The sequence below is a fragment of the Setaria viridis genome, chromosome 1 (genome assembly GCF_005286985.2).
Source record: "Setaria viridis chromosome 1, Setaria_viridis_v4.0, whole genome shotgun sequence".
Taxonomy (NCBI): Eukaryota; Viridiplantae; Streptophyta; class Magnoliopsida; order Poales; family Poaceae; genus Setaria; species Setaria viridis.
Window position 1 is genome coordinate 35846741 of NC_048263.2, and position 22534 is coordinate 35869274.

General features: G+C 49.7%; 3 protein-coding genes across 3 annotated transcripts; 1 reads left to right on the plus strand and 2 right to left on the minus strand.

Annotated features, from left to right (window-relative positions):
• Positions 1-1656: 1656 nt before the first annotated feature.
• LOC117835828 (uncharacterized) lies at positions 1657-2793 on the minus strand. The gene has a single exon (XM_034715146.2). The coding sequence runs from the start codon at positions 2520-2522 to the stop codon at positions 1932-1934; it is 591 nt and encodes a 196-aa protein (XP_034571037.1). The 5' UTR covers positions 2523-2793; the 3' UTR covers positions 1657-1931.
• Positions 2794-2960: 167 nt separating this feature from the next.
• On the plus strand, positions 2961-7811 carry LOC117835816 (uncharacterized). The gene has a single exon (XM_072294937.1). The coding sequence runs from the start codon at positions 3038-3040 to the stop codon at positions 3695-3697; it is 660 nt and encodes a 219-aa protein (XP_072151038.1). The 5' UTR covers positions 2961-3037; the 3' UTR covers positions 3698-7811.
• Positions 7812-13828: 6017 nt separating this feature from the next.
• LOC117835838 (E3 ubiquitin-protein ligase makorin) lies at positions 13829-17762 on the minus strand. The gene is made up of 6 exons (XM_034715156.2): positions 17387-17762; positions 16225-16312; positions 15316-16118; positions 15017-15086; positions 14134-14222; positions 13829-14044 (listed from the first exon to the last, which is right to left on the minus strand). Exons 1-6 carry the CDS (start codon positions 17395-17397, stop codon positions 14011-14013), a joined length of 1095 nt encoding a protein of 364 aa, XP_034571047.1. The 5' UTR covers positions 17398-17762; the 3' UTR covers positions 13829-14010.
• Between the last annotated feature and the right edge of the window lie 4772 nt (positions 17763-22534).

The window sequence follows — 22534 nt, forward strand, 5'->3', positions numbered from 1 at the left end:
GCTAGGCAAGAAATAATAAACAAGCAAAGAGGACAGATTTGGTACGGGAAAGATATTCTTGCAACCATTTCATAGCCAGGGAACAAACTATAGTTCCCAATTTGGGAGTGGCAAAATTGGCATTTTGCCATAAATGCGCAACTGTAGCATTTCGTTTGTATTTATGAATTATTGTCCAAACATTGACTTTGTATTTATGAATTATTGTCCAAACATTGACTAATTAGGGTCAAAAGATTCGTCTCGTAAAATACAACAAAACTGTGCAATTAGTTTTTGATTCATCTACATTTAGTACTCCATACATGTACCGCAAGTTTGATGTGATGGGGAATCTTCTTTTTGCATAGTGTCAAAGTTGGAATTTTGGAGGGAAGTAAACAAGGGCCTAGTGAAAGCAGGTTGCCTCCAGCAGCAGGAAGAGGAAATTAGCAGGACTTAGTTACAATTTCCTGCCAAAAGAATAAGGACAACATAGACCGAACTGTGGCAGATTTCTGAAAATAGCAGTTGCCCACAACCACATTGTTAGTTTACAGTAGAGAATTAGCTAGGATACTAGATCTGCTCTGAAAGATGGCGAATCTAATCATCTCAAGTATCTTCACAATCCATGGAGTGAAATAAACGGTCAGAAGAAAGTTGGAGCTTTAGGGAAAGATGTTGACATGTAAGGGATGCAGTGGCTTGGTGAAGTAAAAATGTGATTGCAAGACAACAACAATGTAGTTCCTGATGTGCGAAAACACAGACAGAATTCAATATTTGTTTTAATATTAACAAACACTGCATAATGGAACGGTTGGAAAAGGTATTCTAGTTACTTAAGCTATGACTGGCTTAGTGGCTTACCTCAACTTTTAATTTATGCTAATTGAGTATATAAACTAATGTAACTACTAACTACTTAGCCACACCTGAACAAGCACAAGCAGACTAATAACATAACCTCATACCCACAGACCATGAAGGAACAGAAGAGTGTATACAAAGTGCCAAACTACATGCAGAATATTAGTTAATAGATTCAGGATTTAAAAGACCATGAAGAAACTCATGATCCAGTTTGACTATAGTCTCTAGATTTGTAATAGAAGAATGCAACGCAATCACAACATATGCCATGCCACTCTTATCAATAAACCAAATGGACAATCTGTGCAAAAAATGACAGAACTACAAGCTTCAAGAATGACACATTTATGACTTTTGCCTGTCATCTACAAAGCACAGACATCAATAGATCAAAGCAACGCTATTGTCCAATAGCTCAAATTCACAAAGACAAGCGCAATAGAGGCTCAAATGGTTCCACAGACAACAGAAAAAGTCTACAGTACCTACTAGGCACAGTATCTATTATTTAATAGATACAAGATTTAGAAGAACCATGAAAAATCTCAAGATACAATTCAACTGTTAGAAAAACATTGTACTTCACAATGCAATACTGATCTTACCAATCAATAAAGTGGAACGATATACTATTATTACCAATCAATCAAGTGGACAGCCTGAGCTAGAACAACAGAACTATGTGACCAATTTCATTAATTGTTCATCGATAGCCTTCACCATTCGCTCTTTCCCAAGAATCAGGACGCCCACTAGATAAATCTAATCGATCAAAGCATGAGCACTACCCAATCTGTCAAATTAGCACAATACGCACCAGAGATTTCATAACAAGAGTAGAATTGGCAAAGCATATTACAAAAATCAGGGGGTTAAAATGGATTTCACAGCTAACAGAAGAATTAAGTCCTCAAGCTTTATTCCATTCCGGATTCAGCTCATCATATCATACAGAAGAAGAAAAGAAAAACAAGCGCCTAGTAGGCGAGGTTCGATTTGTCCGCGCGCACGCAGTACAGATCGAGCGAACCCTTCGATCCGATGAGATCAAGCAAAGAGGCAAACCAGAGGTCAGATCAGACGGCGGAGGGCGCGGCGCCCGCGGACTCGGCCTCGAGATACCGGCAGATCCGCTCGACGACCTCCCTCCCCTTGGCGCTGTTCTGCAGGAACCTCTCGGCGCACCGGGTCTCGACCTTCTCGGCGACGGCGGCGAGGGCCGCGAGCGGGCGGCACCGGATCGTGGTCTCCTGCCTGAACTGCGTCCACTCGTCGGGGCGGTCCGGGTGGGGCCTGTATGAGGCCCTCTCCTCGACCTCGATGAGGCCCCGGAGGCTGACGTTGCGCACGACAACGTCCATGGCGCGGCGTTGTGCGTCGACAAGCGAGGTCTCGACGCAGTGGCAAAGCGCGGCGCCGTTGGGGGACGCCGCGGCGGACGGGAGGAGGCGGCGGAGGATGAAGGGGAGCGGCGGGGACCGCACCGTGATGGAGCGCGCGGCGTGGAGGCGGCCCGTGTCCGAGTCGAGGCGGCGGTGGAGGGTGTGGACGTCGGCGACGTGGGAGAGCGCCGTGCGGGAGGCCGGGTCCGTGAACTTGCGCCACACCGCCGCCGTCACGCGGTCCCACGGGTGCCGGTAGACGTGCTCCTGCGCGTACACCACCATGGCGCCGGCCGCCGGTCTTGGCCTCGTGGGGCTGCGGGGGTTTTGGCTGGATTTGATTGATTTCCTCTTTCTTGCGGCGAGGGTTTGGGCCTCCAGGGGGTGGCTGGCGACTTGGCGAGGACGGACGAGGAGGGGAAGAAGAGGCAGGAAAGGAGGAATGGAGGAGGAGAGGTGGTTTTTGTAGGGCCCGAGCCCGATCGAGCCGTGCGGCCGCCGCTGGATTTTTGGGTCGTGGGGAGGAAGGCAGCCCGAACCTGCCGGCGAGGCCGAGTGGTGCGGTCGGCACGTGACCCCGAGTCCCCGACTCTGACCTCCTCCCGCCCGCGTGTCCCGAGCGGTTTCCTTGTGCTGCCGCGTGTGCTGGCAAAGCGTACCCCAGAGCTCAGTGCATCCGTGAGGAGAAAACGTATTCTATGTTTACGCCTTCCGCTTGACTTGGGAAACAGGAGAAAGACTACTCCGAACCAGGCGAGCAGCCGCCACCGTGACCCGCGACCTTTCCTTGTCAGGCTCAGATGGCGCTCTCGCACCTCTCCCGCCGCCTCCTGAGCCCGACGGCCGCCGCGGCGGCGCGCCTCCCCAAGACATTCTCCCATGGGCGCGATCCATTCATGATCATCCACCCGGGCCGCCGCTTCTTCTCGGCGTCCGCATACCCCAGCTCCTCCTCCACGCCGTCAGAGCCCGAGCCCGGCCCCGGCACCCCCGGCTCCGCGCCCGCGTCGCCTGACGAGATGCGGCACCAGGAGATCGAGGGCCCCACGGTGGAGCGCGACACGTCGCCCCTGGCCGACGAGACGCGGCGGGAGATCGACGCGCTCCGCCGCACCGTGCAGCGCCTCAGCGGCTCGCTCGCGCTCCTCGGTGGGGCGCACCTCGCCGCCGGCTCGTGGATCGCCTACGGTGCCCCGCCCCTCGGCGTCGAGACCGCAGCCGCGGTGCAGGGCGTGGCGGCGTTCGCGTTCCCCTTCGCGGTCGCCCTGGTGCTGCGCCGCGCCATCAAGCCCATCGCCTTCTTCCAGAAGATGGAGGCCAACGCGAGGCTGCAGGTGCTCACTCTGTGCCTCCAGGCTACGAAGAACGTTAACCTCATGCTGCTCCGGACGCGGGTGATGACCATCTCTTGTGCTCTCGGGGTGTCTGTCGCGTCAGTTGCTGCGATATTGATGCGGTGAGTTTAAAGCTCAGATCTCGTCGAGAAGGATGGTTAGTATCAGTAACTGAGGAATAATAATGAACTGTTAATAGGCAAATAGACTTCGAAGTTGGAAAATTTGGTGCTTTTGGATGTTGGACTGTGCTTAGTTTTGGTCATTGTACACGAAACAAAGGAGATTATAATGTGATTGTCATTGTTTGAGATATTTCTAGTACAGTGAGTGATATTCCTCTTCAATTGGATCGAACCAGTTGGGCGAAATTCAGCATTTTCCTTAGATTTTAGATGAACCAGCTCCATGTTGATATCCTGTTTGTTAATAACATGGTTATAATTAGGGGAAAGCTATACTGTGCTCGCGCATTTCTTTGGCTTCCCACACTTGAATTTTCTCCTCATCCCATCTTCTGCGTCTTCACCGAGATTTGATCCGTCTTCTTCATCTCCGGTAAGACCCAGCTCCATCTGATCCATCTCCGGCGAGCTCCGATGAAGGCAAGAGGTTAGGGCCTTAGGGGATTTGGGTTTGGGGATGGGGGATTCAGGCCCTGGGGTTCCTGGTGTTGCAGGGCATAGAGGGGGGTCTGGAGGTGGCAGGCCGGACAGGCGGTGATGGTGGCCGCGGGGACGGCGAGGCACGGTGGCGGTGGCGCCGCTGGCCGGGCAGTGGAGGATGGCGGTTGGGCCAGGTGGGGGCGGGGGCACCAAATCTGGAGTGGTTAGCGTGCGGGTGGGGAGCGGCAGCGAGAGCCGCCGGAGACGGGGTGGAGGAGGGTGGGGTGGGGGCACCGGCATTGACTCGTTGAGGAGGAAGCTTGCGCTGTTTTGTTTCGGAGGAGAAAGAAGGACCGAGGAAGAAGAAGGGAGGAAGAAGAAACAACAGCAGACGTCAGATGCAGATCCAACGGTTGGTCGGGTGTGAGGGGAAGTTGAAACACTCGAGCGCAAGCTAGGTAGCCCCAATAATTACATCTTAGAGCGGAGCGTCTTCTAACCCTCTTACAGCCGAACTATATTTTGGAACTCTGTGTTTTGGCAAGGTTATATGATCTTACGCTAGAGTACTACAATTCCTGGTTCAATCAGTACTGAGAGGTGAGAGCAGATGGACCTTTGTGATTTGGCAAGGTTTTATGATCACCTTTTGCTTGAAGACTACTATTCCTGATTCAGTTGATACTGAGATCAGAGCAAACTGGTTGTGGCATGTGCTTAGTTCAGAAGTCAGATTTGGTCTCTTAGATGTTTCTCCAAGATTACCTTATGTAGATATGTGATGTCAAGGAGTAAGTAGGAGGTAAATGGAAATAGCATTGTATTAAATACAGTATTGGGAGTCGACTAGAGTGGTGTTTTATTGCGAAGATTACCTTCATTGTTAATGGTTGAGAAAATGGATTTATCATAATCTTTCAATAGTTTCGCTAAATCTAGTTCCAGATTTTTCTTTTGTTTTCTGATTGTGTTTGTTCATTTCTTTCTCTTTCCTTTTTTTCTTCTTTCTTTTGTTTTTGGGCCCTTGGCCTTCGGACCTTGTTTTTGGTTCTTTTATCCCTTCTTAATTTAATGGTGTCAGTCCTCCTGTCAGTTCAAGAAGAAAAAATAGTTTAAACAAACAGGACTCAATATTTTTGCTGCTTGTTAACGTCGGTTATCTTGTTGGTGATTCACTGGTGACTGTCTAGTTAGGCATCAAAATATATTATCTATATTTTTACCAAAAAAAGAACTGGATGGAAGGTAAGCACCCTTGCATTACTGCATATTATCCACATCCTTGCATTAGTGTACCCACTTTTAATCCTGACTTGCTTCTGTAATGTTGTAGTTGGATCAAGATTTTGAAAGGAGGGACATTTGATATCACAAAGTTTCTTTTTTAATCAGCTTTAGTAGCAGTTATTTGAGTTTCATTTTGGTACTTAAAGACCCATATCTCTATTAAATGCTGGATCTTTGTTTTGGTAATACAGTGTTTCTCCACTTGCTGTACCCTTTGTTATAAGCATTACAGCACCATTGTCTGCATCTATGCTCCAAACCATTTTTCTCTAGTTTGTTGTCTCTAATGTGCATTGGCAATTTTATGCCCAAGTATGGTAGAAAAGATTTGTTTGTCTTTTTTTGAACCAGTAAATTTGTTTAATCTTCTTTTTGAATAGGTGAATTCTCATGAAATTTGGACAAGCCAACTTCAGTTTAATATCTTTTAGGTCAGATAACTTTTTCTATAGGTCTATCTTTCCTGCTGCATATGTGTCTCTTGTAGCCAATCAGCCATTGGGAATCATTTGATGAATCTAACCAAATAATCACCTGGTGTTATTGATTGCTATGAAGCAATCAGAGTCTAGAGATGAAGTGTAATGTTCTTTTCAAATTACAACTCAGGTTCACAGATCAATTGGTTCCTCTACAAACATGCTAAAGACATCGAGATACTTCTTGGGTTTGTTTACCGAAGTTTCTTTTTCACGCTGTTGTAGCCTTGTAGGGATGACAGCTTGAATTGATTGATAAGCTGAATATTACTGGTCTTTAGCGATCCTGATGTGAGCTAAGCTTCTTTTTTTTTTCTGCTAAATGTTTTTGAAATCGCTGAGCTGTATAATTTGGATTTAACTTGATGTCCATTGTTTCGTGATGGATACATCGTGGTCTAGCTAAGTATGTAGTTTAAGACAATAAGCAATTTGTAATCATTTGACAAATCTAACCAAATAACCACCCAATCTTATTGATTGCTATGAAGTGATTAGAGTCTAGAGATGAGTGTAATGTTCTTGTCAAATTACAACCCCAGTTCACAGATCAATTGGGTCCTATACGAACGCGCTAAAGAAATCGAGATACTTCTTGGGTTTGTTTACCTAAGTTTCTTTTTCACACTGTTGTAGGGATAACAACTTGGATTGATTGCTTAGTTGAATATTACCGGTCTTTAGCAATATTGACATGAGCTAAGCGATTGGATTTTTTTTTTGGCTAAATGCTTTTGAAATCGCTGAGCTGTATAATTTGGATTTAACTTGATGTCCATTGTTTCATGATGGATACATCATGGTCTAGCTAAGTATGTAGTTTAAGACATGACAGTATACAACTCTTACCAGATGGTTCTTAAAAAGCCATGGATTTCTAATTCATTAATAAAGGGATTTGTCTTCTCCTGTTGAAGAGAGTGATGTTTCATTTGAAGAGCCCCATTTCTCACACACTCTTTTACTGGCCTCAAGTCACCTGACAAGGATAAGAAATAGAAGAAAAAACAGAGAATACTGCACTGTGTTTACCTTGTTGTTTAGACTAGGTCAAGCAGAGCTTTTTGTAGAGGATGTGCACCAGGCATTCTCTACTGTGTAGGTTTCGTTGCCTTTTATGCTTCTTTTAGACAACACTGTGAAATAGCTTGTCACCATGCTTTTGGATAGTACAGATTCACCGGCAGCATTGTCCACCACCAATAGGCCTTGTCTTAGCTGCTGGATAAACGTAGCGCTTGTGTCAACAACTGGATAAGAATTGGCAATTATTGGTGCTCTTTCTTGCCATTATAAATAGGCACCTGTAATGCAAGGAGTATGCACACCTATCTCACTCAACTTCAGAGTCCATTGAGTTTCAGGTCTCTTTTCACTCAAGGAAACATGCATTCTTGGGCATCAGTGGTTCAGCGCTGCATGTAGTTCTTCAACTCTTTGATTTGTGCTAACCTCCTTGAGCATAGGATCAAGCCTATGCAAACATTGCTACGTTCTTCTTCCTGCACCAGGATGGGGAAATCCTTATGTTATGCCCATAACATTCTTGACCTTGCAAGGCCAAGGCACAGTGGCTGGCTGGCTGCAAGCTGGGGAAGTTTGTTGGCTGGTCCGTGAAAGTGAGACTCATCTTTGTTGAGTGTCTGTCCTTCTCAGCTTAATCTCTGTTCAACATGCAGACCAGTAGACTATCTTCTGCATCTATGTATTGATCTTTTCTAATGTCTGTTCAACATGCAGACCAGTATATTATATCTTCTGCATCTATGGATTGATCTTTTCCTTTGTGTGCTGGGAAAATGCGTTTTGTTTCTTTCCAGCTGGTAAATCCGGCATGGGTGCCTGAAATAACATGTATTTGCATCTGAATCTGGTTGGTGTCATGCTGCATTGTTGCTGCAATGCTGTGTCTAATTTTCTCTGAAATGAATGCTTACAAATCACTTGCGGCCATGCTCGATCACATGCTGCTTACACCAACATTCAGAAACATCGCACAAAGTTGGGTGTTGCTGGCCACTTGGGGATGCGGGTTTGCAGCCTTTCTGGAGTTTTTTGTGAGCTTGAGCTTGAACCTTTCCGGTGCGTGCAAGTGCAAGTTGCAAAGTAAGATACGGCCTGGAATGTCGATGTAGTGAGATATTTCTACTTGTCTTTGGCGACAGAGTATCTCGTCTTTACCTTGCCATTCTTTTTGCAGTTGTTGGATCTGAGTTGCTTTGCACGTCGCCTCTCCATTTTTCTTCTCTCGTTTCTGCAAAATCCTGTGCTGCTTTTTTACAGCGTTTTGTGTTAGTACTCCTTGAAGCGTTCGTGTAATTGTGGAATGTTAAAGCAGTTTCTTCTCCTCCATGAAGGAGCTGGGCCTGCTGGGGTGGATTGGGAGTTTGGGACCCTGCTGAGAGTCGATCTGCACAGCGATCGATACCTTTTTGGATGCATCGCCTGTGCCTCTAATTAACCATCATGTTGCAGCTTTTACAGTACTTATTTTTGCAACCGCGAGCTGATTGCAGGGATCAGAAATTGCAGCAGTTCTCTCCGGAGTCCGGATGAGTACAGTGAGGAGTTTGATTACTTGAGTCTCCATAGCACAGCCGTACCACCTTGCAAGTTCGTTCAATTCAGTTACTTTTTGGAGTATTACTTTGTAGTACCATGTACTGGCACCTCATTCACTGTCGCTTCAACTAGAAGGTGATCGTCCATTCCCCAACCTTGTTTGAGGAATGGTGTTCTAAAAGTAACAGTGAGTATTACTTCCCTATGAACTTTGCCTGTGCGGCAATTCGTACCGGAAAGAAGACGCGCTAGGTTAAGAAGCAGAACACTTTATAGCATCGTACGAATCACAAGCCGCACATCCTCAACCACGCGTAAGACATAACAAGATACCATGAAATGAAGAAACAACCATAGGGGGGAACATTTATGCAAAATTAAGCACACATCTACGCAGGATGATTAAATCGAATTGTTGAATTGATCCAAACAAATGACAAGTACATGTGTCGATCCCTCTCTCGAAGGGATTGAACAACAAATAACAAGACACCAAATTAAACTGGTGCATCAGCGACATCATCAATCAATTCGTTAAATTAAGCAGAAGAAGAAGGGGGAAAAAAGAAGAAGACAAAGACCGGCGGCCGCCATCATGCCTCCCCTCCGTCTCTTTCTCCTCCTCCTCCGGTCGGCCGGCCGGCGGCTCACTGAATGTAGTAGGCGAAGAAGGAAGCCACGGCGGCCCCGAGCGCGGCGCCGAGGGCGGGCGCGACGGCGGAGGACCCGCTGGTGGGGGCCGGAGCCGGGGCGTCCGCGGCGAGCGCCACGGTGGCCGAGGCGGCGACGAGGACGGCGCAGGCGATCTTCTTCATCTCCATCCCTTCTTCTGCGAAACGACGGAACGGAGGCGAGCAACAAGAAGAGCTGCGGCGAGCTTGGCTGCTGCTGCTTTTCTTGGCTTGCCTCTGCGCCCTCGAAATTGCTTGCTTGCCTGGGAAGCGAGGGGATGGGCGGGGTGGGGGATTTATAGCTGGGATTAACGGGTGCTAATCCCCGGAGGGGAGCTCTGAGCGGGGCGATCGCGAGTGGGTGGGCCGCCATGTGGTGGCGCCCGCTACGTGCCTGCATGTGCATGCGAAGCGGGCGAGTGGCTGGGCGGTCATCTCGCGGCGGGGGATGGGAGGAGACGAGACGAGACGAACGGGTCGCGTGGCGTGGCTCGTTGCGCTTTCGTTATCGAAGTTGAACGAGTCCCCTTTCTTCGATCTGCTAATAGTCATCAGGCGCGCACGTTTATTTGCGTGTTGTAGCTGCGTGTTAGTTTTGGAAGAAAATTGGGCTCTGGTTGACGTTCTGTTGTGACGTGTCTGCTATTTTTGTCAGATGTTCGTCCTCGTCGCCGGCGAAACAGCGCGGTAACTTGCATCCCTGTACTGTTGCGACACGATATCCGGTTCCGGTAGTTCAGAAGGTTCGGAAGACAGTCTAGTTTTCAGTTTTTCACAGAGAACGTAAGAAGACCGGTGACGAATTGACGATGATCCTGCAAAACCCGGGAAAAATGATAAATCCCCGAAGATTTTCATCGGCGACTTGTCTACGGGGAAGCAGCAAGTTGCGTCTGCCAGCTGCTAGATGAAAGAGAAAGGGGAGCTGTTCAGCTCAGACTTGAGAGACTTTTCGAAATAAATAGAAACTAAGCCTGCCGACCGGCCGTTTTAAAAAACCCATTGGTCCATTTCGAGTGCTCCTCTCCGCTTTACATCTCTACTAATCCTCTAGATTATGCCCAACACCATGTGTGTTAAGCTGGCGAAAAAGCGATCGCCAACCTACTTCAACCTGACGAGCGCGATGACAGGGAGGAAACTTGTGCTAGCAGTTTGGTTCGTTGCGGCCTGCGGAGACCCAACGCATAAAAGCAGCAGCCAATTCAAACCCCCCCATGGCGCCGCCGCACCGCCGCTCATATCATCGAGTCGCTGAGCACCGGTGTCATGGGGCCCATGGCCAGCGCGGGCGGTGGGCCCAGCACCACGTTCCCGCCAATGATGTCGCGGCTTTGGTAGCAAGAGAAGGACCCCAGCACACGTGGCAGAGAAAGGCATCTCAAAGTCTTCGATCAATTTTTTGTCCATTTGTTCAGTTGTTCTAGGCTTGGTCAAATTTGCTGTGTACCAGGCTGCAGATAATTGGCTGGCGCTACTAGTTCACTTGCGATCATGTTAACTAACTGAGCAACCCACTGAAGCCAGAGTTCATTGGTTTGGAGTTTGAAAAATCCACATCGATCGCCTGCACAGCCAAATTTGCCAGCCTGACTGGGTAGCTACCTCATCTGCTCATCAGATTCCTAAAGCATCTGCCCTCCATGAAACAGAATGAACAAGGAGGATATTGTTACGAACTCCAAGCATTAGGTACACACCTAACGACGATATGGCGGATCAATCATTAACCTGGAAACTTGTTCGTTGCGGATGAATCGTCTAATCGCTCTGTACGAGCTAATTAAACCTCAAAAGAACCTATCGGCAACTAACAAGGTCCCCCTGTAAATGCTACGACTCCAACAACACTCCAGCTACTTCACAATTCTAAACCTGAATCTGTTTAATCTGATCGACACGGTTCACGGTTGCAGACGACACGATCCAGCTCTTGTTTGATCCACAACGATCCACGGTTTATTGGTGACAAACGTACTTGGAGAGGGACGCAACGCAACGGGATTCAGAGCGCCCTTGCGATCTCCGAACTCTTCTGAATCTGGAGTCTGAACAAACCGATCGGGTTCAGAAAAACCATCACCGCTTCCATTTCAGCTCCGGCGACGGGGACGTCCCCGCGCGCTAGGGCCTAGGAGATTCCGGCATCCACCGCACCGAGGGGGAGCCGTGGGGGGAAGAAAGAATGCCGCCGGTTTCGCTGGCTCGCCACTGGCATGTCGACCGGTGAGAGCTGAGACGGACGGGTTCCCTGCCTGCAGCTGAGCCCTCCCTTTCGTTCCGTCGCCTCCGTACCGCGCGCAACGCCGACGGCGCCGATCTGACTGGCACGTCCTTGTTCCGCTCGATGCGGCTCGCCTCTTGTTCATACATGATGCTGGGACACCGGACACGCACGCCCAGACGATCACAGCCGAAACGCCGTGCTCCAGACTCCACAGTCAGTGAACAAGAGGACGCACGTCGCGTATACTACTTGAGAGCCGACAAAGGCATACATTACCAATGGAATTCTGCCAAATTGGTAAAACTCCTCTTCATGTGCAAATACAAAGGTTTCCCAATCTCCAAGCTTTTGCTCGGTTGAGCCTTGCAAGGACGCGATACAGGACACTGTGCGTTGATTTGATCTCCGATCCCTCGGTCCCTGTCGAACGCTAGCATACTTGCCATCTTCCCCGCCACGCCGGGGCGCACCCCCTTGCTGCACACGCTCGAACCGCCATGCTCACCTCGGCGCGCTCCAGCACGCGGCGTGTCTTGTCTACTACGGCCGCCGCGCGAGCGCGCACTGATGCTGAAGTAACCATGAAGACTTCTGGGACGAAACCTACGGAGCGTGGCCCTGCAGCCGCCCGTAGCCGGCCGGCCTCGTACGCCACCCGGCACCGGCATGTGCGCGAGTTTTACTTCGTCCAGCGCCGCCCGGGCCTGGGCAGGTGTACGCCCGCACGCGCGCGCGTACCCAGCGTACGTGCGGCAGCTACCATTGACATCCCCGAACGACGTGGGCGATACGCTACTGCGTGATCGGCGTATACTAGTCGGCACAGCACCATGGAGCATCTACGGCCACCGTAGGGTGACGCAACGGCGTGCCACCCGTGACGACGTTGCAGAACGTGTCGGTCGGCGTAGCCGCCGGGTCTGAGCAGGCCCAGAGAAAAGGCGGCGTGCGCGGGACGCGTCGCGGTTGCGCGCGGGCCAATCAACGCCGGTTGGGCCGTGGGCGTCACCAGACCCGATGTGTGGTGGGGTGGAGTATAGGGTGGGATGGAATCGCGCTCGCGTTCGCGTGCGCGCGCCGAGACCCCCTCGCGCGGCGCCACCTCCGCCGCCCGCGCGCCCAACGTGTCGCGCCGGGAGCCCCCACGCGTCGCGCCGCGAGGCGTCCGGGTGCCCGCGAGGCCGCGACCGCGACCCGCGAACCGGCGCCACCTCGTTATATACACCGCGACCCTGCCCATGCCATCCCCGTCCTCACCCAACCACCTGACCTCTGACCTCTCTCTCTCTCTGCCTTCGCTTACCTTAGCCGCGGCTCGCCACCTCTCGCCGTCGCCGCTCCCGCTTTTTCGTTTGTCTTGATGGCGTCCCGCGCGGCGGTGCTGCTCGTGGCCGTGGCGGCCGTGCTGTTCGCCGCGGCGTCGGCGCAGGAGATGGACCTAGGCGTGCCGCCCGCGCCGGCGCCCGTCACTGGCGCGGCTGCGGGTGCCGCGGCGTCGGCCCTCGCCGTGGCGTGCTCGGTCGTGCTCTCCATCGTCGTCGCGGGTGGACTCATGCAGTAGGTCCCGCTGCGGCCGTGGTGGCGGCGGTTCCCGGCGGATTCGGGGTCAGGTTGGACCCTGCTTGTTTATGCCTTAGCTAGTAGTAGTAGTGGTGGCAGTGATGGATGATGGGTTGTGTGATTGTTCCTGATGAGTCGCCGTTGTGATCTGTGTTATTGCTTATTCTTTTGTACCATACCGCATTGTTGGATGTATATCTCTCCTGTTGAGGCGTGTGTTCTATGAATAAAGACGATGGACCTCGTTCGCTCGTCAGGTGGCTTTCTTTGTTCGAGGTGTTCTCTTCATAGCACTTGTAGACAACACACTACTTTGTGTTCTATGCCTTGGATACGGTTTTGGAGAGTACTGGGTAGTAACTAGGACCAGCAAGAGATCTTTAAGCAGTTACACAACCAAAAGATTCACTCTGAACCGTCTCGTCGGAACATCTAACATTTCGTCGACAAAGTTGAGAGATGAGAGGTGTATATACACTGCCCCTCAAAATATGGGAGGAAATGGGGCAAGTCGGAGATCTATTGTTCTACAGGACAGGTGCGTCGGTAACCAGAAAGAGGTGGCGGCGAAATAGCTATCGTGGCGAAGAGAGCACCCACGGGTTAACTGAACTTACCATCTCTCGTCTTCAGTGACAGAGCCACCACCGTGAAGTCGCTTCAGAATTCAGATTTCCAGAACCAAGCTCAAAATTAATACTGGCTTGGAAAAACGGTATACTAGACATGCTGCAGAGCGTACGAGTATGATTTAGTTTGGTCACAACAACCAATCAACTACCAACTGGACAGGAAGTGCTAGCAAGCTTCCAATTGGCTCGATTTGGACTGCTCCCTTCTAGATGTCATGAACATTCAGCAGGAGATAAAATTCAGAAATGACTGCCCTCTTTTCTGGATGTTTTTTAATATTCATTACAAAGCCAAATCCAGCCATTCAGGAATGCCATGTCTGGTCAAAGAACTCACTCCAACCAACTCAGCCTGTTTGGTGAAAGATGCTACACGAACTGTGCACTTGAAGTAACGATTGGGTTTTCCGTTTTCCCTAGACATGCAGCCGAGTCAGTAGGTACGACAACCTGGGAAACAAGCAGGGTTTGTGATCAGCTAGTAGCGTAAAAGCAATATAGCATCGTATAGGAAGCTTGGTAGGATATAGAACACCCACCTCATAAGCCTGGCAATCGCAGCACTTGCACCGTCAGCATCATTGTGATTCAGTAAAGCGTCTTCCAAACGGCCATCGCTGTAGGCATGCTGAAAAAGATGCAATATAATTACAGGTGTGAGAACTAGGATTCGTTCTAAGAATATTTTACCGATGAATTCAAAACATAGAAGTACATTCATTAAGTAATCTGAATTATTCATTCACATTAAATAACTGGAATTTCTTTGGAATAGTGCATAGCACCACCGGAAGACTCACAAGATGCTATTACTGCAACAGGAAACTCATATAGGACTAGGAACTAAAGTGAGCCCTTGTGGAGGGCCATTAAGCAGTTCATCAGGACAAACAGTATAGTTTCTCTTCCAAGTTCTGAAGCGCTATGACAGTCACTACTGGACGGTATCAATTATCAGAAACATGTGTTGTACCTTTGATATCATTTTCTCGAAATGAAAATCTTCAGATATCAAAACGAATGGGCAGATGTCTTCAATAAATAAACAGATATTGTACTGTATTATGAAATGGTAGCTGCTCATTGTGGGCATGCAGTTTGAAGGAGCACAGTTCAGCTTAAAATTACGATCGAATTCAAGTACTGACAGCAAGCAGCTTAAAATTGCAAATTGCTATAGAAGGTTCCACTTTCAAATTACAAAGATGTATTGGCAACAAAACTGGCATCGTTAACTGGAAAATGTCACTTATGATAAGTTGATTGTGTTTCACCCAAACATGGGAAGACACATAATACTGCTCTGAAGCATGTAACTGAACAAAAAGGCAGGAAGTAGGCAGCTGGAAAAATTTAGTTGTAATTCTGACATTACAGCAGACATTCTTCACAATACGAAACATTTAGACAACATAACTGTACCTTGTAAAAGCAGCTGCTCCCAAAGGGGCAAGTGCCCTTTCCGAAGTCAAAGTGCTTACAATCAATAGACCTGCAACAACATATGCGCAGATAGTGAATCAGCTTCCGCTGTGGCAGAAAATACAACAGAAGTTTTATTCCAAGCAGATCAGCAATCCATCTTAGAAAACAGCATTTGCATTACTTAACGCAAATTAAACACTACAGATATCTTGCTGTTATTAAGCTGAGCAGTTTGAAACATATCACATAAACAATGTGCATAAGGATAAAACAAAACTTCAAATCAATTATCTTACCTAAGCTTAGCCTTGTAGCCTTCAACGATTTCCTGTTTTTCTTCCTTCGAGGAGTACCACGTAACGCTAGGAACTACATAGTATGACAATTTGCGGCATATTGGACAAGCCCTGAGTGTAGAGTTGACATCCATGCCAGACGTAGGAGAGGTGCTACGCCAATTCCTAATGCACGAGATACAGAAGGAATGGTCACAGTCAGATAGCAGACCAAACCTCCTTTCTGCTGCTGTAGGTTTTGAAAACACACGGTCCAAGCACACACCGCATTCTATATCTTCACTTTTTCTCAAGGCATCAAGAAGTCTGTTGTTTTTCTTGCATAGCTTGACATGCACACCACTTTCGTCAGGACGGTAAGGATGCAAGCACTGTTTTTCACAGAATGCGCATAGATCTCCATGCATCTGAGAACAGCCTTTCCCATAAGGGCAAGTGCCAGCAGCAGCAGAAGAGCAAATTGGCATATAAGCAGGATCTTGAGATGTTTGATTTTGCACAGTTTGATAGGACGGCCAGCTGTTAGCATCCTCTGGAGTGTCATGTTCATGATAATCAACTGCCCATGCAGGTTGATGTGCAGAAAGTGCTGTTGTAGACTCGCATATCTGCTGCGTTTGGTCCCATAGATCCGTTTGGTATTCACTGCAATGACTTCCAGAAGAAGTGACTAGCTGAGAAGAATTGGAGGATGCACGCGCTGCAGTGGTTGCTGGTTGGGAGCAGTTCCGATGAACTTCAACATGTTCATTTCTGCAATGGCTACCAAAGGAGCATGCGCCTTTCTGGTAAAATGTGCAAACCTGTAGGTGAGAGCATTACAATAAGAAATACTGGATCATGCAAATGTAAATCAGGTAGTGCAAGGAAAGTGGTCTGATCAACTGAAGTTAGAAGTATGTAGGTTACATTATCTGGTTGATCATTGCAGTCATGGGAGAATTCACAGTAATCTCCTTTGAAGCACGCTCCATGCAAGAAGAATTTGCAAGGGACCCTGATGAATAAAATAAAGTGATAACATAAGAGATCTTCATCATTCTAAATTTTTATATGTTCTACATTGACAGCACCATCAAATTTTCAGTATGCTATGTCAACCGATCTAATCCTCAATGAGAGGCAGCTAAGATCAGTATAAACATACAAGAAGTGCAAGATCGGTTACTCCAGCTTTTCAGGGCTTTAAACAAACAATCTATCCCCAGCGGTGTGTTTATCATGTACCACCGAACTGACAACATGATAGGCCTATTTACTTTCTGTTTTCCTAGTACTTTACTGAACTTGGAAGTGTTCTTCCTGCTCATCTTTCTATCATATAAACCATCAATTGAGATGTACTGTCAAACATTTCCACACATCCTATTTTATTGGTGCAGGTGTACCAATACACTTTAATTCAAATTTTACCTCTATACCCTGCCTTCTGTCCTGTTATTCACTTATTCTAAAATTACACCACCACTTTCACTCAGGCTTGGGGCCTTTCGCGAAAATAGCAAGAGCAACGGAGGAAAAAGGTAGAACCATTGATCCTGTATTCCTCATACTATTGCATTCAGCAATTCAAGAGGACATTTTTGTGCCACTCCCACTAGTTCCATGACTCGGAATGTACCGAGTTGAGTTGAATACGTGATGAAATTCATAATGATGCTCCACCAAACCACTACACGTGGTCTGATTTTGCCACAAGCACAACCAGACGAATTAGAATGAAAAAGACAGGTCCCTCGGGAGATTAATTTAGTCGCCTCGATGGTTACAAACGTCCTGAAACCGAATTGCAGCCTCCCTAAAGCCAATACTATCTTAATTACCACAAATAGACAAGGACGAGCAGCATCACGCCCAAATCTAGACCACCGCGCTAACACCCAGCTCCATTTGCAGGAAGACCGCGCTGCGATGCTATACGAATACTGAAATCCAAGCTAAATCCAGACTAAATTTCTAACACCAACACGAACGCGATCGGCCTCTAAGCTTAACAGCATCTCACCCAGCTCGAAATCGCTAAAAAATGCAGCCAAATCGAGCATGCAGGGGCAGGCAGCCGAAGTGTTACCTCCTCGACATGCCCGCCGAGCCGGGATCGAGCTGCACCGTCGACGAGTCCGGGGACACCAAGGCGACGCGAGGTCCTCCCCCGTCTCCGCCGCCGCGGGTGCCGCCCGCCGAACGCCTAGGGTTTGGTCGGTGCAGCGCGAAGCTCCGCCTCGGTCGGTACCTTTCGTCGTCCTCGCGCCTCCGCAGGTCAGCTTTGTGGTGGGCACCGAAGCGGGGAATCGCCTTCTCCTAAAAACGGGAGGGGCGCGGAATGACGGTTCCGCCCCCGGGGACGTGGCGGGACGAGTGGGTGGGGCTTCGGGCAGAAGCGGGAATTCGGCGGCGGGGAGAGGGAGGGGAGCCTGGAGCTATGTTCCCGCCTGATTGTGCGGCCAACCATCTCTGCTTGCGTTGCGCCTCGCGGCCGGAGGTAAACGGCGAACAGGGGTTGTTCGCTGGCGGAGGGGCTCAGGGGCGTGTGGGGCCATGTGGGCGTGTTGTGATCGGCAAGGCTGGCAAAGCACGTGGAGAAAATTAACTGCGTATCATCATCGAACAAAAACTTGTAATGAAGTGTTTGGTCGAGAATTGAGATAGTGGCAACGCAAATGAACGAAATCAAATCACTGGTAGAATCACAGGTGGAACGAACGATTACAAGTTTTGTTTGGTTTGATACTTATTACATAGCATGTTTAGAGGGCGTTTGGTTCCCTTTGCTTATTTTTAGCACGTGTCACATCGAATGTTTAGGCACTAATTAGGAGTATTAAACGTAGTCTATTTACAAAACCCATTACGTAAGTGGAGGCTAAACGGCGAGACGAATCTATTAAGTAGGCTTAATAGATTCGTCTCGCCGTTTAGCCTCCACTTACGTAATGGGTTTTGTAAATAGACTACGTTTAATACTTCTAATTAGTATCTAAACATTCGATGTGATGGGTGCTAAGAATAAGTTAGTGGAACTAAACACCCCCTTATAGTAAACCTGTAGCATCATCGAACCTCCAGCTTTGACCTGCTTCAGGTTGCGGGTGGGCTGGGGGCAGGAGCCCCGCTACCCCGTGCCCTCTAAAAATTTCAGTTATGAATGGAGAAGGGGAAGAAAGAAAATGAGCCCCTTTCTTCAATTTCTGGAAGCGCAAATGGGTGTCACTCGCTATCAGCTCCTCGTGTTAAAGGGAATACAAGTAGAGGAGAGAACTGAAATGCTTGCAAAGAGAGAATATGATTGGTTAATATCGAGGATCGATAGTACGGAGATTGTAACTAGTGGTTGCAGGCTAAATCCGACCAACTACAAGTATATTCTTCCCGCCTCAATTTGATTACGTTACAAATTTGCAAACTATAAGCAGCGCCTAGGATGAATATCGTCACATAAACGTAGATTCAAATGGATTTATCGAGAACACGCTTAAAATGGTCTATTTGCGTATTTATAGTTAAGTTCACTTGCACTTTATATTGATGTGTTTTAAGATTAACGAGGGTAGTTACGATTCGGATGATAATGAGTTATTGGGCAGTCAGCAGGGACGGAGTTAGGAAAATAAATCAAAGGAGATCAAACAGAATAAATTATAGTGTTGTAGCTATTTTCTATACGATCTACTAGCATTGAATAAAGTAGTTCATCGGTTCGGAAAAAAGAGAGATTAAAGTAGTTCATCAGGCTTAGGGGGGCATGGCTCCCCCTGACCCCTAGCTTCGTCCATGCTTTGTTTATAGTCATCACTAATCCATTGTCAATGGTGTTAACATTAAGCTAGCACAACCTCATGTGTTTTCACTAATCCATGGCCACAAAACCTCGACCAAAGTGTATTCACATGTTCACCTCCGCTTAGGAAGCTTCTTCATCTCTTGACATGGCACTAACCCATTAAAGCAAGTTACCCTGCTTAAACTCACCCCACTAGTTCTCCTTCACCACCCGAAAAAGAAAAGTAGATGTTCTCTTTTTAAGGTCGCTATACGAGTAAAACATTATAGCAGTTTTCTAAAGAAAGTTAAATATTGCTTGAGGAGATGTTATGAGTTCGATCCACTAGAAGCGCATAAATTAAATTTGATAGAATTTAAGTTTATTGCAAAAGATCCTTTGTGGCAGTTACGAACCGGTTTGCCAAGTTTTTCTAATAGAGTGCTAGGCAAAGAGTTGCCAGGATTTCTTACAAGATTAAGTTGTTTTATGCAAAAAAAAAAAAACGTTCCAAACGTTATGCACAAAGTAGTCGAGAGTTACTCACAAAAATTACACTAAGTCTTCGATAATCTCACCCTCCTTTGTTTTTTTAGTTAGAAAATTTGCAAAAGTCCACACACAAACTAGTGGGTTTCAAAACCCCATTTGCATCTCGCTTGCTTACAGTGTCTGGCACATGCAAGTTCTATTCTATTTTTTTCAAATATACGATGTATCCGTTGACAAACTAATGTAGTTGTCACGAAGGAAGCCTCGTCGATGACTTGCTCATTCCCAGTATGTTTGCCAAAGAGTTTTCTCAAAGTTTGGCATGTTTATGATTGAGGTAAATTCTATTTTTCTCAAGTTTAGATTCAATATTTGCGGACGATGTGACTCCTACTTGGTTCAGCTTTTGACACAATGGTGCGTTAACGGTGCCCACAACCACCGCATGGGCATTGTGAAGCTGATTTTTCGAACCAACCTCGAGCTTCCTTTTTTCAATAAAAATAAATAAAATAAATTGTTTCTAGGGGGACTTCGAGTCTTTCCACTGGTAGTTCATACTACCAGTTCAGAAAACACCGGTAGGGAGAACCAGATGCTCGCGTCTCGCGACGTCAGAACCCCCGGCCCCGGCGCCTCCCGCGCCGGCGCCGGCAACCCCCGCCCAGCCACCGCCCTTGATACCCCTCGCATCAGCGCTACCCAGCTTGACGCCGGCGCCGGTGCACTATGCACTGCCGCTGGCGCCCACGCCGCCGCCGCTAGCGCATCTCGCGCTACCGACAGCAACCACCCAACACCTCCACCCCACAACAGCCGCTTTCGCCGCGACAAGCTGACGACGCGCAATGGATTGGCCAGCGCTGCAAGAACTCCAGTCGACAAAGTCGCCGCTCGCCCGGGTTCCAAGCTCCAGGAACTACTCCTCCACGACTTCCACTCAGTAGCTTGCCCAGGTGCTCTCCCCTCTGCTCCGGACTCTTTTATTTGGATCACTCCCCCGTTCTTGGCCATGCGTTTCAACTCCTCCTATGTATCCTCGGTTCTCTCCTTCCATCTCACCGCACCCCCCTCCTCGTCCGCTCTACCGCCGTCGCCTCTGGTGTCTTCCGCGCTCGACTATCAAGCGCCAATGTTACCAACTTCATCCTTTCGCGGAGGCACCTCAGTTTCGCTGGCCTAAGGTTTTGCCTTCATCATTCGGAAGCTCGAGCCATGGCCACAGCCGCTTGCTTCCGTGAGGAAGACGAAGCCGTTATTGCGGCCTACCCACTAACTGTGCCCCAGCCTGACAGGTGCGAGGCACAAGGCGCCAGTCTCCCCCAGCTCCTCCCTGGCGACCAAATGAACGCTTTGGCATGTCAGAGACCTGCCACTGGGTACAATCCGCGGATTCAGAAGGATACGCCCTTTACTCCAAGCGCTGACCTCGGCCTGCTCCCCCTGCCGAAACACGCCTCCCGCCGCACGGATGTGACCGGGAGTGGCGACACTGAACGCGACGTCGCGTCCGCGTTCACTGCGCCGCCCCCCCCGGCGCTCAACCCTATCTCCTCGCTGCGCGCGCACCTGCCTCCTTAACTCCGACGCCCGCACGACGATACTCAAAACCCATCCCCCTCCACCACGGCGGCTGCCATCGCTGCCTTTCTCGCGACCACCGTGTTCGGGACTGCAGAGACCCTATACGCTGCCGCTTCTGTCGCGGGTCTGGGCACCGCGGCTACGCTTGCCCCATGGCGTTCCCACGCGAGCAGATTCCCCACCCCCGCCGCCGCCCCACCATTCCCCTCCCCGCGTCACGTGTGCCAATCAACGTGGTCCCTTTCCTCCCCCGCAACTCGCCTCCGCCTTCTGCCACGCCAACGCCTCCGTCCACCCCGCTCAACCTCCCTCCTTTCACCACGACCTTCGACCCGCTGCGTATGCTTGCCTCCACAAGCCGTGCCCCCGCGATCGCGGAGCGGGTGGCTGAACCGCGACACCCTACCTCGAAGGAGGGGCCGTTTGGACCTCGGCGACTTCTTCCGCGAGCCCCTAGCTGCTGCCGCAGCCCCCTCCCCCCTGATCCACGCTGCGCTCCATGTCGCGGCGCTGCACCTGCGCTTCCAGCTGCTCCCGTCACCCTGTGGTGTGGCACTGCTACACTTTGGCTCCCCCGCGGCGCGGGAGATGGCAATGGACGCGCAGCCAGTGCACCTCAACGGCGCCACTGTCACGCTCGAGTGCGCGGAGGAAACTGATGATCGCTTCGTCCGTGAGCCAGAATGGCTTGCGCATGTCGCCATCTGGAATCTGCCTCCCGAGCACTGGTCGGTCGAGCAGGTGCGTGACATCCTTCGCCGTGTCGGCACCCTCATCGAAGTGGATCCTTTTTGCAGCCCTGGCTTCGACCGTTCCTGCATGCGCGTGGTGATTGAGCTGCAACACCCCCGTCTCCCCAGCCGCCTCAGCGTCCACACCCCGAGCGACCGCGGCGTCGTTCTGCGCCTGGGCGGTCTGGCCTTCTGGCCGCGCGAGCAGCAGTTCGACGAGGCGGGAGGCTGGATCCCGTTCTTCGGCCCAACTCCGCCACCACCGCCACCTCCTCAAAACCACGGTCTACACCCCACTCTGCCGCCTAACAACCTAGCGCCTCCGCCTCCACCAGCCGCACACCTGCCAGAGCAGCAGCATCCCGCGCCGCTACACCCAGCATCTTTCACTGGCGCCTCAATCCTCTGCCACGGCTTCATAAATCCTTTCCCCCTGCCACCCCTACCCGCTTTCCCCATCCTGATCCAGTTACCCCCCTCGGACACCAGTGGAGACCTGGGGAGCTATGGCGCCAGGCCGGTCCTGCTCCTCACCTGGCGCCCCGCCGCGCCTGAACCATGCCCGCCACCCACGCCTCCCAACACACCGTTGCCAGCGCACTCCCCCAGGCGACCTCTCGGCACTGCTGCGCCTCCCCCCCAACCCCGCCAC

Excerpts from the sequence above, each read along its gene's own strand:
- LOC117835838 (XM_034715156.2), bottom strand. Across the intron at positions 15,087-15,315 it reads GGCTACAAGGCTAAGCTTAG|GTCTATTGATTGTAAGCACT; the intron begins GTAAGATAATTG and ends ATGTTGTTGCAG. Across the intron at positions 14,045-14,133 it reads GCGATTGCCAGGCTTATGAG|GTTGTCGTACCTACTGACTC; the intron begins GTGGGTGTTCTA and ends CTTGTTTCCCAG.
- LOC117835816 (XM_072294937.1), top strand. The coding sequence starts at position 3,038 with ATGGCGCTCTCGCACCTCTCCCGCCGCCTCCTGAGCCCGACGGCCGCC.
- LOC117835828 (XM_034715146.2), bottom strand. The coding sequence starts at position 2,522 with ATGGTGGTGTACGCGCAGGAGCACGTCTACCGGCACCCGTGGGACCGC.